We start from the raw sequence: 14,032 nt of genomic DNA, 5'->3' as shown, positions 1-14,032 counted from the left end.
GAAAATATGATTTTTCTTTTTGTTTCACAAAGATATATTTTCTATATTTTTAAAGTACTTTTGTATATTTTAGAAAAACATTAAATACCAATATTTGAATTGATTAGATTTAATTGGTGGAGAGTAATTGCAAAGTATATAAAAAAATAAATAATAAATTAAACTATAAACATTTATTATATTCTTAATAAGCGTGAAATCTCTAAAAAATTTTATTTTCGGAAACAGATGTAGTATTTGTGAACACACATCTAATTAAAACAATCAACAAATATTCATACGAAATAACACACAAACCCTTGTGACTCTTCAAACTCTGTAACAATAATAAAACAAAAATAAATAAATTATTACAAATTATCCGAAAATCATAGTTTGAAGATCTTGACACAACAATTCAAATTCACCTCTCACCAACACAAACATTTTTTGCTTCTTAGAGTTGAATTCTTTTTTTTTCTCTCTTTTTTTTTCCATTTTCAAGTTCTCACCTCCTTTTAGGCAATTGAAACGACTTCTTAAGAAACTGGTTAGCAACACGGTCGTTTCTATGACAAAGAACCCTCAAGATAGTGTTCGGATCCGACCGGTTCCACCTTCCCGTAGTCGGAGGCATCGGAAGCTTCTGTCTTGACCCAACCATCCCCATCCCACTTGTTTCGCACGTCACGATGCTAAAATCTTCCATAAGCTGCTCCGTAGGTTGACTCATCAGCTGAATCACTCCTTCCACACTCTCCGCATCTCTATCAACAATATCCTCAGGTATCAACCCTTCACCACAAGTGCAAAAAACCCTCTTCAAGCTCTCGAAATCTTCCTCGATCAAACTATGATCCGATCTGTAAAACACTCTCGAAAACCCTCCAGCGAGTAAAACCATCAAGAACGCTTCGAAAGACGACTTCATAACCTCCCTCATCGCTAACGCTTGAGCTCGGTCCGCAAGAATCGCTGACATTAGCGTTAAGTTCTGTTTCATGACCCGCAAAGCCGGTCTGATCCTCGTGTTCGCGACTTCTCCTACGTAAAGACTCTCGTAGAGAACAGAGTTCGAGTCGAGGAAGATTAGTCTGTAAGCCGCGACTTCTGACACGTGCTGGCAAGCGGATTCGATGCCAGCGTAGGTGAAGTCGAAGTAAGATGAAGAGTTGTTGCTTCGGTGGCGGTAACGTTTTCGAGTTGCGGGAAGTACCCTCGGGTTTAGGGAGAGTGTTTTGTTCAGTGAGTGGATGTGTGAGCTTAGGAAGTGTAGCGTGTTGAGACGAATGTAAAGACGTTGCGTCCCGCGGCTTGTGGATGGGCGTGCATGGTGGCCGTCGGATAACGCTGGTGCAACGTGGCTGAAATCTTCTCTGACGGCGGTACAGAGTGTAGCTCTCTTCCATAGTTTAAGGAATCCTGAATCTCTGTTGCATCTTGTAAGAGGAGGTAATGTAGGAATGTAACTCTGTCTCGAACCTGACATAACAAAACATGATAATTATCCCTGAGATTTATTCCCAACTGAGTGGAACCAAAGTTTTGGTTTTTGGTTTTAAGAATTCGGTTCAGTTCGGTAACCTTTAAAAAAAAATCAATTTTCAGTTTGGTTCAGTAGTCGGTTTAGTTCAGTTTTTCCAAAAAAAAATGTAAAATTTGAACCGAAACTATCCCGAAAGAATCTGAACTAATCGAATTCAATCGATTTTCACTGAGATTCTAACTAATTTAAACCAAAAAAATAACCGAAACAAAACTGTTAATTTCAGAAATTTTTTAAAACCAAAATAACCAAGACCCAAACTAGTTTTTTTCGGTTCAATTCGGTGAGATTTTGGCCGAGCCGAACTAAAAAAAACTGAATTACCCAACCCAAATTAACAGAATGCCTATATAGATAATCAAATTAGATTGTTGCTGTGTTTTTTCTTGAATTTGAAAGTCATTTGATTTTAAGCTTACCACAAGATGCAACAAATGTAGTGTATTCTTGGAAAAGTTGTTCTAATCCTTCAACAAGATCATGAACTAGATCCTCTGTAATCCCAATAGGGATTTCAAAGAACTCATCTATTATTTCCTTGGCTAGCTTCATCAACTCTCCTGCAGATTGTGCATAAGGTTCTGATTTGGACTTAGGGTTCCATGTCTACAAAGAAAGAATGCAACCATCACATGTAAGTTAATAAAAGACATGTAAGTAACGTTGGTTGCAAGTAATATCTCTAGAACTTACTTCAGTTTCTTTTGCTCTAAACAAACATTCTTGAACTCTTTTTAGATTCTCTTCAATCCATTGCCTCAAAAGCCGCAATATAATCGAATCAACTTCATAAGGAACCATTTCTTGAACCAGCCCTTTTCCACCGTCATCGAATTCTTCTGAATCTTCAGCAACCATCTGCACCAAAACCTTCTCTAGCTTCCCTGCCGTTTGCAAAACCTCAACAGTATCTCTTGAGATAAAAGATCTCCCTGCCAAATACTGCATCAAGATCGAGCCATAGCATTGGTGAAGCGACACAGAGGCAACACCAGCAGCAACTGAGTGCCATCTTTTGAGTATTGGACTGAAACATTCACGTTCCCTTAACGCTAACTCCTCTGTTTCCTTTGCTAGATGCAATAGTGTTGCAGCAGCTTCTTCTCCTTCCTCTGTTGCTAGGATTTTAGCTTTTGTGTTCTCTATCACCTACAAAAGAAAAACATTTTGTAAAGTGATAATCGTATTTATTAATTTATCGATTATTAATTAATAGAATTTCTATTGTACCTTGGAAAATGCGGTTTTAATAGACGCTCTTATGTAATAATCAACACGGTCTCCTGAATAATCAATTAACTTAACATCGCCTTTCCCTTGAGAGATTGTCACATCCTCTCCCAAGATTCTTGAAGATGATAACGCCAATGGGAGAAGATTCTCTATCAACCCCACATTGCCTCTTTGGAAATAGTCATGGTAGCTTAACAATCTATAAAGAAACCAAAACGACATTTAGGTTTCGAACGTTTTAAATCAGTAACTTGTACAGCAAGAAATAATCAAATACCTTTTCTCGGTCCATCCTTGCATAGAGGCTAATACTGAGGTCAGTAGTTTTACATAGAGAGCTTCACGGTCAAGTTTCTTAGCGTCATTAGCAACTTCAGCCAGCATAGCATGAGACGCACCTAGCAAGTCTGGTTCCATTTGTGACGTTACTACATATTGATGAAACAAAACCCAAGTGAAACATAGATTATGCACCGGTCTTGTGATCCCTAGTGTTGACCAAGTTTTCTTCATTAGCTCAAGCATCTCATCGATCTCATCGAGCACCAACGTCTCATCCCTAACATCGAATATCGATTGCAACAATGCAACGTAGAGATGGATGTTGAGAGGGAAACCATCAGCCCAGTGACAAACATCTGATGGGTTTCCATTAGTGCTGCGCCAAGCTAAAGACACGACTACGTTGCATAGTGTTCTCATCGTGTCTGAGGTTTTGCTTGTGTCGATGGGTTTGTTCTCGCTCTGTCTAACGATTTCTCTTAAACGCATTGCGTAGTTGTTGGTTTTGTCTAGAGGAATCGAAGGGTGTAGGAGAAGACCAGCTTCAAGAACTTTGAGTTGTCTTCGTTGCCAGAGCTGGTACTCGGGACCATCACCGAACTCTGATGTTTTCAAGTGTCGGAGAAGCTCTAACGGTAAGATGATCGTCTCTGCTCGTCTACCCGTCTGAAAATATAAACCAGTTTTCAAGTTAATGTTATAACATTTCATTTTTTCATTAGCTTGTAGAACAAGCAAGCAAATCGATCATCTTACTTGACCAACAAGCGTTCTCAACAAGGTTTTTCTAAGCCGGCTATCACTCTGCTCTGTCACCCTCATTTGTTGCCTCATGATCTCAGCCGAAGTTAACGGTCTTCTAGGCCGAGTAGGCTGGACCGTCAAGAATCCAGCTCCGGGGCTAATATGTCCTGAGCCACTTCCACCACCGGGTGACAATGAGTTTACCCCTGCTCCTCCAGCCACTCCTATCGTAGACATCCGCCTAGACGGTGACCTTTTAAGCATCTTCAACCCTAAAGCCCGTTTAACCCGGCTTGTAGGGGTTGTCACCACCTCTTTCCTCCCTGAAAACCCAAACCCTGAACCAGACCCACCACCATTTGATCCTCCTCCTCCTCCTCCTCCTTCTCCATGATTGTCGTTGTTGTTGTGCGTAGAGTAGAACGTGAGAGCAGTCTTACCTCCAAACCCTGGTGAAGACCTACAAGCCGTGAAGAAGATCTCGTACGCCGTCTCACGGATATCATCAGGTTCAAGACCGTTGAGCTTCCCGAATGGCCAGAGAAGGTCGGTGTTAGGACAAAGCACCGTGGAACCACCTCCCATGTTAGAGATAGTCACCGAGAAGGACTCACGTCGGTGATGATGGTTCATGGTGGGAGGAGGAGAGGGGGTGGAGGGAGGGAGGGAGAAGTTTTGGACAGGATTTATGAAATTAGATTTTGTCCAAAATGAGAGGAAAGAGGGAGAGAGATGACATTTCTAGTTTTAAAAATAAGGCAAACGCGTGAGAAACAAGAAACAAGAGGAACAGAGAAGGAAGTGGTAGAGGAAGGAAACAAGTTGGAAAAACGGTAATCTACAGCAAATTTTTCTGTGCTGTGGAATGTTGAGAGAGGATGTGAGTAAAAATAGGAATATACACAAGATAATACCATAAATAGCAAATCTTCTATTTATAGTAAATACTGTCCATCCAAATCTCATCTGTAGTAGATAGTTGTCAGAATGACACAAGGTTGTTGAATCTTGAGATTAGCCGTTGTTGTAAGTGGTTTATTACAGCTACTGTTACTGCCTAGTACCAGTAACTAGAGATTTTGTTATAAACAAACACCAAAGCAAAAATGTTTGTTAAACACCAAGTGCACACCAAAGCAAAAATGTTCACCTTAATAGAAGAGATACAAGGCAAGAATCTTGAAAGGAATATTGAAAAGAATGAATGCAGCAAATAAAGATGAATAGTGGATAAGTTATTGTTAAACACAAACACTAACATAGAGAAAAGAAAAACATTCCAAAGCAACAAATATAAATAAGCACACTACAACTTCATATGAAATACTAAGTACGACTCAGCATCAAGAGTGCCTGAACAACTTATTAAGAAACTAACAAAATAGATAATCAAGGTCAAGGGCGGCATCCTTAAGGAGGAAAGAGGAGTTTGTGGAAAAGACCACAATGTAGTAGTCTTTCTTTCTTCCTCCAATCACTGTTGTAAAGCTTGATGACCACTTCCAAAACCTCCACCATAACCACCTTGCCCGTTCCCTTGGTGATTCCCATATCCTCCAGAGCCATCTGAACCATCAGCATAGCCACCGCCAAGGCTGTTAGGCCGCCCACCGACTGCACCATACCCATAACCTGCAGATGCACCTCCTTGACCCATCATTGCTGAACCAGGACCAGAACCGCCCCACGGAGCAGCAGCAGGAGCATTTCCATATCCCACGTTACCGTAACCAGACGGCGCTTGACCTCCCCAAGAACTTCTTGGACCACTTCCAAACCCAGCTCCAGCAACACCAGGGTTCCCATAAGGCGCACCAGATGGATTCCCATACCCTCCAAACCCTCCATAACCCACACCGTTGCTTCCATAACCATACCCAGAACCACCATAAGGAGGATACCCACTTCCAGCGTTTTGAGGCGGCAAGTATCTACTCGAATCAACACGACCCTCGTATCCACCTCCACCATACCCCGAGAAACCACCACCCCCACGACCCCCACCACCTCCAACAACTCCAGGATTAGCATCTTTAGGAAGAGCTCTTTTAACTTCGACTTGCTTCCCATTCAAATCGTGGAAAGTCTTGTGCAAAACAAGGTCAACAGAATCTTCAGAATCAAACGAAACAAACCCAAACCCTCTAGGACGTTGCGTGGTCTGGTCAATCATAATCACCGCATCGCTCACGGGACCGTAAGTCTCGAAGTAGGCTCTAAACTCATCTGATGTCAACGCAGGAGGCAAACCTCCAACAAATATCTTCTTGGTCCTCACGTTATCAAAACTCCCCACTGGTCTACTACCACCACCAGGACTCTGCTCTTCTCTAGACATTGCTCTCTTCACATCAACCTAGTACGACAAGATTAAAAAGTTTAGATTTTTATGATGGTAATGACAATAAGTGCAGATTCGAGTAAAGTTTTGAGCTTTGTACATCTCTGTTATCGATATGGTGCTTGCTCTGAAGAACCCTGTCAATGACGGCGGGATCGGAGAAGGAAACGAATCCGAATCCTCTCGGACGACCTGTAGCTTTCTCTCGCATCACCGTCACCTGCAAAACCTCGCCGTAATTGCTGAAATACTCTCTCAGGAGATTCTCGTCCGTGTCCCATGAAATCCCGCCGATGAAGAGCTTTCCCTGATCTGATTCCATTGCTTTAACCTAGATTCGAATCTCCCCGGCGAAGAAGAGGTTCCGAGAAAATTAGGGTTTGTGGGAATCGAGTTAGAGAGAGAGAAGAAGAAGAAGAAAAAAAACAGACTTTAGAAAGTAGCCAATGGGGTTAAAGAGAGTGAAAGAGATTCGTTTAATTTTTTTATTTTATTACTGGAAAAGCTTCAGTATGCAAAAGTAGATATTAAATATTTTGACAGAAGAAGAAAGTAGTAGATATTTTTGAAAAGTTACGAAAAAAGGGAAGTGGATATTTTTTTACTTGGTGATACGGTAAATTGAGTAAGAACATCGGACGGTGTACGGTTGTGTAGTGGTGAAAATCGGATGGTCGGTATCACGTTGCAGATATGGTTCAAACTTCGAACTAAACAGTACATTAGACAGACTGCAGTGATGACTTTTTGTTAAGAGAATGTGGATCTCACGTGAGATGTTTTAAAGAAGAACATCCGATCACTGACCTCGTTGTTCGTAGTCGTTGCAGATCAATGATGTTCTGTTAGATTAGACTATTAACATTTCAACCCAAAATCAGCACCAATATGATGAGCAATATTAATAATTTGATGTGATATTAGTATACTGGGAATAGAATTGTGATTTTCTGTAATTAAAACTGCTTCTGATTTTTTTTCTTTAAGATGAAATTTTAGCATTTCTGTTGTTTAATGCATAATTTACTAATTAACAATAAAAAGTTGTAGATCTTTTGAAATGTTATTGGTTGAAAGTTATTAGAACTATTTTAGTTTAAAATATGTATACATTTATGACTGAGCTAAAAAAAATTAAAAAAATTATTTGAAAAGAAATGGAGATTTAATTAAGGTTTTGAATGTATAAATATATACATTAATAATTTTTTATGAGATTATGGACAGTTGTATGTATAAATATAACTATAATATTTAAGGCTTTGTACAACTTCTTAAGAAAATTATATGTTTTATTTTTATATAATTGATAAATAATGGATTCTCCAGAAAAAATATACAAGAAAACTATACTAATGACAAAACATGACTAAAATTTTATAGGTTTTAGTTGACTAAAAAAGTGTTGATGTTATGTGCTTTTAAGTTTATAGATATCTTAATTTTTATAAACATGTTTGAACTTCAAAACACTATAATTTTTGAAAAACTTAAAATCAAAGCATTGTTGTAATCTTTTCAATACTCATATAATATTTAGAAAGATACGAAACATGTCAATACTCACATAATATCTAAAAGGATAGATGTAATATTTAGATGTTGTATCCAGATGCTATATGCATCAGATACAGATACGAACATAGGCATATATGTGATATATATGTAACTAGTAACCTATAGCAGTAGAAGGTTTATCGATCGACAAAATTAGTCATAACTTACATCTGGATGTCACTCAAACAAATGAGGACATACAACTTGGTTTATTCTGGTATCACTTTCCTAAAATTACTTAAATAGGCCACAAGGCCCACACTCACAAGACAACCCATTGAATCTGGATTCTGAGAACAAAAAAGAAAAAAATTTACGAACTATACGTTGTCTTTATTTTTTAATGAAAGTAGTCTTTAATATCAATTCATAAAATTGCCGAAAAATAAATATTTCTTGTCTGAACATTTTTATAATAGGTAATTAATTCCACAATGATATTTGGTTATGCATAGCAGAAACAAATAAATAAATATGGTTCGGAATACTAAAAAAAAATGGTGCAATAATTGTTTTGTCCTTTTCCACTTAAGTAAAAATAAATAAACGACGGCAGAAACGCCGTGAGGCTACCGTCAGTCACATTCATCTTTTCGAAACTCCCCAACGTTCCTATTTCTATTCAAACACATCAACGAGGCAACAAAACAAATAAATAAAACAAAAACAAAAATCATCTGTCGTCCTCGTCTTCTCCTGTCAAGAATCGAAAAACCCGAAACAGAGGAAACATCACCCACCACCAATGGGATGTTTCACTGGTTGTTTCGGTCTCTCTTCCAACACAAAACGCAGAAACTCCACCAGGAAGATCCTTCCTCATCATCAAGTAACCTCCTTTTCTTTCTTCTCTCTCTCTCTCTCTCTCTCTCTCTCTCTCTCTCTCTCTCTCTCTCTCTCTCTCTCTCTCTCTCTCTCTCTCTAACGTTTGTTTCTTGCAGAGAATCTATAGCTATGAGCCTCTACTCTCTTCAGATCCGTCGGATTCAATCACCAATGTAGATAGCCCTGAAAAGATCTCGACTTCGAACCTCAGGTCAGTGTTTTTACTCTGTTTTATAGATTCAGATTCACTCATAAAGATGACACCTTTCTGCTCTGAGATTACTCTACCTGATGATAACCGGTTATAAAAGGCCAAACCCAAACCGGGTTTAGCATTTCATTCAACAATGGTCAATGCTCTGTTTCTGGCTCTGTTTCAGGTGTGAGGTGGGTGCAGAGGAGAAAGGAACAAAGAAGACGAGGAAGAGAGTCAGGTTTAACTTGAATGTGCAAACCTTTGAACCACCTCCACCATCAAGATACGAGAGCTATTGCAGCGATGATGATGAAGAAGAGGCAAAAGGAGAGATAGAGAGCAGTAGATCTGTGTATCCTTCAAACTATAGATACCATGATTGCGAAGATGAAGATGAGTTGGGATATGGAGAGAGTGATTTGGAAGATGAAGACTATAACACAGATGATGAAGATGACGCTGATGATGAAGATGAGGATGAGGACCAGGACGTGACTCCTTTATTGAATCCAGTTGAGAATATTGCGCAGTGGAAAGCGGTTAAAGCAAAGCCGGTGAGAGTTAAACAGATAATGAAGGAGAATGTTGAAGTGGAGAGTGATGATGATCAAGCAAGACCATTACTAAAGGAGATCATCGTCAATACTAGCCTTGCCGACTGGTTGGTCTCACCAAAGACTGGTTCAGCTAAGAGATCACCAATTGTGGACATCACCAACATGGCGAATAGATCAAAGGTTCCACAGTAATACAGTGTTTTGTTTGTGTTTGTAGCATTTCTGATTCTTTATGTTTGATTGGAGGTTTGTATCAGTTTCACTATTCAGATTTATTTTGATAAAGTTGTGATTTCTTGCAATGTTTTGGTATCTGCTTATGATTTGGTTGAGGAGAACAGTTAGCTTACAATTGAATTGGCTTGTGTGTTGCAGTAAAAGACATACATAGTTTACTGTCAAAACCTGTAATCAAATCAAACAGCACTCACAAAGATCTTCAGCCTCTCTATTGGACAATACAGCAGTAATCTATAATCTATATACTCTCTCACTCCTGTGAATGAAATGTGATGATCTGGTATAAGTTTATGTGAGTCTACTACATCCCTCCTTTGAACTGGCTTCTTGACAAGCCTGTTGGTTCGTCTTTCCTCAAAAAGAACTGATTGCTTAAAAAGAAGCTAGATACAAAGGGCGAGCTCATTGTTAAAACTCCATGTTAATGGTGGTTGGTTGAGGACTACATAATTGTGCAGATGCAGGAATCTGAATCATCGTCATCTGCATCGCTTACTTCACTGCAAGCAAAAAATGGAGGAAGAATTAAGAAATATAATTGTTAGAAATTTCCAAGCAAAACACACAACGGTGTAAGAGAATGTAAGTTCTTGAATGGAAGGAAACTACCCTACTGGTCCTATAGCAGAGGAGAAACTACCAATGTGGAACTTGTACAGTGATTCATCAAGTGAAAAAGAGGTAGTTAGTTCATTATCTCTAGGTGTTTTTGCTAAGTTCAGTTTCCACAAGCCCAATTACAATAGACAAAGGGCAATTCTAAGTGTTTCTCATAGACTCATCAACAATAACACTTAGCTAACAAATCAAGGAGAAACAGATTAGCAACCAACCACAAGAATTTCTCTACTGAAACCATTAAACAAAAAGGGCACTAGTCAAAGATCCAGAATCAATACAAACATAACGTAATTATATTGTTCCCAACTTTGCAGCAGAGGCAGACCAAACAATTGAAACACACAAAATCACAATACGACAATTCCCAAATTAAAGTGAAAAATATGAAGGAAACAAAACAAAACAAAACAATCAACATAGACTCTTGTTCCTTACCTTGGTTCATAAACCAAAACCTCAGCAAGATTGTCTCCTTTGTTGTCATTCCACTGGACAGTCCTCTTAATCTTGTCAGTACTTCTACACATCCCTCCTTTCCTAGGAGGCGGCAATAAACACTGTGACTCACTTTCTTCTTCTTCCTCCTCCTCCTCCTCAACCTCACTGCTCTTTAGACTCACAACAACAGCCTTATTATTACTACTCTCACATCCATTGCCTTCTTCACCCTCTCCACAACTCGTATCCATAATCAAAACAATCTGGAGAAGATATAAAGATTCTTCCTTTTTTCTTTCCTAACTCATGTTAAATACAATCCACCATCAATCATCTAAAGGTTTGAGCTTTAATCCTTCCTGGTGCAAAAACAAAAACAAGGATTACAAACCCAGATCAAGAATCGAGATCCAAAACTGAAATTGAGAAAGGCATTGCTTACCTACTCAGTGTCGGCGTTAGGGAGAGAAAAAAAACAAACTCGAATTTTTTCAGGAAAGATTCAAACTTTGAGAAGGATTAACATAAACAGCAGAACATCTGATCGTGTTCAATCAGGAAATTTCAGAACCCATCAATGGCTCTGATCCGATAACGAGAAGAAGAAATGAAAAATCTGAGAGACGCGTTTCTATCTGCTGTGTTGTAATTTTGGATGATGAATAGAATCAACGGTCGAGATTTGACGTGAGGGTTTTGCAGATCAGATTAATGCTTTTGTTTTGGTTTTGTCTGATCGTGTTATGAGTTTGCATATTTTCGGCTCCGTTGACTAATCATTTTTAATTAGCTAACTTGCAATATTCTAATCAGTATTTTTTTTGTATTTACTTTGCAAGTACAACTGGTTGATCTATAATTTAATATGCTTTGAATTTGTCATACAAGACTGGCAATTTTTAAATTTAGACATTGATTTTTTTTATTTTATTGTTGACAAAAAAAGAATTCTATTTTATTCTTTAAAAATTATCAAAAAGAAGTCGTCAGTGTTACTACTTCGATGGTTTGTATCTTACACGTTGCATCATCAAAATCAACTTTAATTTTTGATATTAAATGATCATCTTAACGGAAATAGTGGATAAAGTTTACTACTTTTAGTTTTTGCACAGTTTTTTAGTTAATAAGAATAAAATATTAATTGTAGTATAGATATGTCTCTACAGTGATCATTCTTTGCAACCCACCATCAAGGATAACTGGAAAGAAGGATGTTGAATTAGTACGTGGGGGTGATATGTACGTTAATGAGGTCAAAAGCTTGCGGTTCGTGTGAAATCGACGCTTAATCACACACCAATCTTATATTTTTAATTTATTTATTGATTGTAAACTAATGTGTATCTCTAGTATTGCTTTTTATTGGTGGTGGTAACGTCCACATGAAATAACAGTCATTATTGTTCTTTGATATTGGTAGGATTTTGACTTTTAGAGTAAGTTATTTTTGGACGAGGACTTTTGAGGTTTATAAAAAAATTTAAAACACATTCTAGCTCAAGTACACAAGACTCTTGGATATGAATATAGTGACAAAAAAAAAAATAACCGTATGCTGACCAAAAAAAAGAAGAGAATATAGTTACCGTATCAGATATAGAATCTAGGCTTTCTTTCTTCATATTTGGATTAGAAATATTGCTTTTAGATTCTGTCTTACAATCTCAATACAGATTCCTTCTTCGTCATTAGTATATTTTTTTTTAACGTTTGATAATTATACTATTACAAACTATAATAAATATCACAGACGATTTTACAGCCGATAATTTTATCTGTCTTATTAGGATTCACGTCTAACTGCATCACATGAACCGTTCTATTGGATCGACGTTTGAAGGTATTGCTTGTGCCTTTGTGCAAGAAACTACTAACGGCTGAGAGAGCACTAAAACTACTTACCTACAACACATGTCCTGTTAATGGGCCTTCATTCGATTGGGATGACAAAGTAACATATAGGTCTTCAAGTGACACTTGTTAGCTTTGTAAATTATCTTACAAAACAGATTAAAATGATTACAATGATTGCAAACTTAGAGCATTTCCAACTATAACACCAAATTTGATATTAAAATTATACCAAATTTAGTATTTTAATGTCATATCTTTTATTATCTTCAACTATGACACCAAATATTACATTAAAATTAATATTATATATTATTTGATAATTTGCAATTTTAATAAATAAAACACAACAAAATATGTATATTAAATATTTGATCTAGAGTGAATAATGTTACACATAGATATTCACTTTTTATATGTTTGTTTCACATCAAAAATTTATTAAAATAGTATTATAGTTAGTGGAATATATAATGGGCTGGGTTGGTTATTTTTTGCCAATGGACAAGGTATCACTGTATTAGCATCCATCTTCTTTTGTTTTCGATAATGCACACAGCCTATATGCTAGACTGGACAAGACGTTACAACATTTTTGGAGGGATTTCTGGAGGTATCATATATCTTCATCAAGATTTTTTTTTTTTGCTAAGAATGTAAATATCATTGCAGTGAATGAAGGTTTGGTTACAATTGTGATTGAACCAGAATTTGCTTATAAAGCCATTCTTAAGGGCCGCAAAAAAATAAAAAAACCCCTAAGAACTAGGATTAAGATCAAAGCAATCCGATGAAGGTAAGCCATGAACTTAATAAGTGAACTAGGACAAGAGACAACATATGACTTCCCAAACATACCACTTCTCGATCACCGAAAGGAACCAAGAGAATAGCTGTAGGCCGTTCAGACGAACACTCACCTGAAGGTGGCTCCAAGCGGCTTCAACGGAGGCGGCTGGCAACGGCTCCGGGGCACCACAGGAGGAGGACGCCGATCAAACTAGCCTTCAGCTAACACGGGAGAGAGTGGAAGTGTAAACCCGACAGTCCACCGCTGAAGATGAAGAGCAAGCTCCAGTCAAACGTAGGCGGTACAAACAAGCTCCTCAAACCGGCCACGCGACCACAATATGCGGCAAGAACCATCAAGGGAAGACACAAACGCTTCAACCGGAGATATGCAATAAGGGAACATGAAGTACATATAGAGTTGACTGAGAACTCCACAACAACAGGCGGGCAAAGAGGGGATCGGCTTACAATGATACAACAAGATTTAAGAGGCCATAAAAGTATATTTATTGCAAGTCTCTTAAGTTGGATCTCTTAGCGTAATATAAGATACGGTCTTTTAGCTTTTAACTAAAAAACACCACAATGTAGTTGGTCACCGGTACCTCCTTTCCAACTTAGACGAGAACCGGTCCAAGACTTGACCACTAATTCTGGTTTTGTTTCTTTTGGTACAATTTCTAATTCCTTTAATCTGTTTACCAATTTCAGCCTCTTTAGTTAGTATTATATACACGAGTTTCAATCTTGTTGTCATTGCAGATATTACTTCACGGCACGTTGAAGGAAAGAGACTAGACAAAACGGTTTGGAACTTACTAAATTTT

At 37.9% G+C, this 14,032-nt stretch overlaps 4 protein-coding genes across 5 annotated transcripts; 1 reads left to right on the top strand and 3 right to left on the bottom strand.

Annotated features, from left to right (window-relative positions):
• Positions 1 to 72: 72 nt before the first annotated feature.
• Positions 73 to 4,711, bottom strand: LOC103865268 (protein unc-13 homolog). The gene is made up of 6 exons (XM_009143065.3): positions 3,797 to 4,711; positions 3,036 to 3,706; positions 2,756 to 2,957; positions 2,219 to 2,674; positions 1,945 to 2,131; positions 73 to 1,461 (listed from the first exon to the last, which is right to left on the bottom strand). The coding sequence occupies exons 1-6, from the start codon at positions 4,415 to 4,417 to the stop codon at positions 488 to 490; spliced, it is 3,111 nt and encodes a 1,036-aa protein (XP_009141313.1). The 5' UTR covers positions 4,418 to 4,711; the 3' UTR covers positions 73 to 487.
• Positions 4,712 to 4,998: 287 nt separating this feature from the next.
• Positions 4,999 to 7,449, bottom strand: LOC103865267 (heterogeneous nuclear ribonucleoprotein 1). The gene is made up of 2 exons (XM_009143064.3): positions 6,226 to 7,449; positions 4,999 to 6,140 (listed from the first exon to the last, which is right to left on the bottom strand). Exons 1-2 carry the CDS (start codon positions 6,445 to 6,447, stop codon positions 5,259 to 5,261), a joined length of 1,104 nt encoding a protein of 367 aa, XP_009141312.1. The 5' UTR covers positions 6,448 to 7,449; the 3' UTR covers positions 4,999 to 5,258.
• Positions 7,450 to 8,154: 705 nt separating this feature from the next.
• Positions 8,155 to 9,572, top strand: LOC103865265 (serine/threonine-protein kinase rio2). Its single transcript, XM_009143062.3, has 3 exons — positions 8,155 to 8,511; positions 8,624 to 8,718; positions 8,888 to 9,572. Exons 1-3 carry the CDS (start codon positions 8,428 to 8,430, stop codon positions 9,450 to 9,452), a joined length of 744 nt encoding a protein of 247 aa, XP_009141310.1. The 5' UTR covers positions 8,155 to 8,427; the 3' UTR covers positions 9,453 to 9,572.
• A 22-nt stretch (positions 9,573 to 9,594) lies between these two features.
• Positions 9,595 to 11,258, bottom strand: LOC103865266. 2 transcript variants are annotated; one of them, XM_033290442.1, is made up of 3 exons: positions 11,006 to 11,258; positions 10,557 to 10,918; positions 9,595 to 10,000 (listed from the first exon to the last, which is right to left on the bottom strand). In XM_033290442.1, exons 2-3 carry the CDS (start codon positions 10,808 to 10,810, stop codon positions 9,943 to 9,945), a joined length of 312 nt encoding a protein of 103 aa, XP_033146333.1. In that variant the 5' UTR covers positions 10,811 to 10,918; positions 11,006 to 11,258; the 3' UTR covers positions 9,595 to 9,942. The 2 variants fall into 2 exon arrangements, with proteins under 2 accessions (XP_033146333.1, XP_009141311.1); XM_009143063.3 differs by having other exon boundaries at positions 11,002 to 11,247.
• Between the last annotated feature and the right edge of the window lie 2,774 nt (positions 11,259 to 14,032).

The sequence above is a fragment of the Brassica rapa genome, chromosome A04 (genome assembly GCF_000309985.2).
Source record: "Brassica rapa cultivar Chiifu-401-42 chromosome A04, CAAS_Brap_v3.01, whole genome shotgun sequence".
NCBI lineage: Eukaryota > Viridiplantae > Streptophyta > Magnoliopsida > Brassicales > Brassicaceae > Brassica > Brassica rapa.
This window is presented reverse-complemented; position numbering and strand designations above follow the sequence as displayed.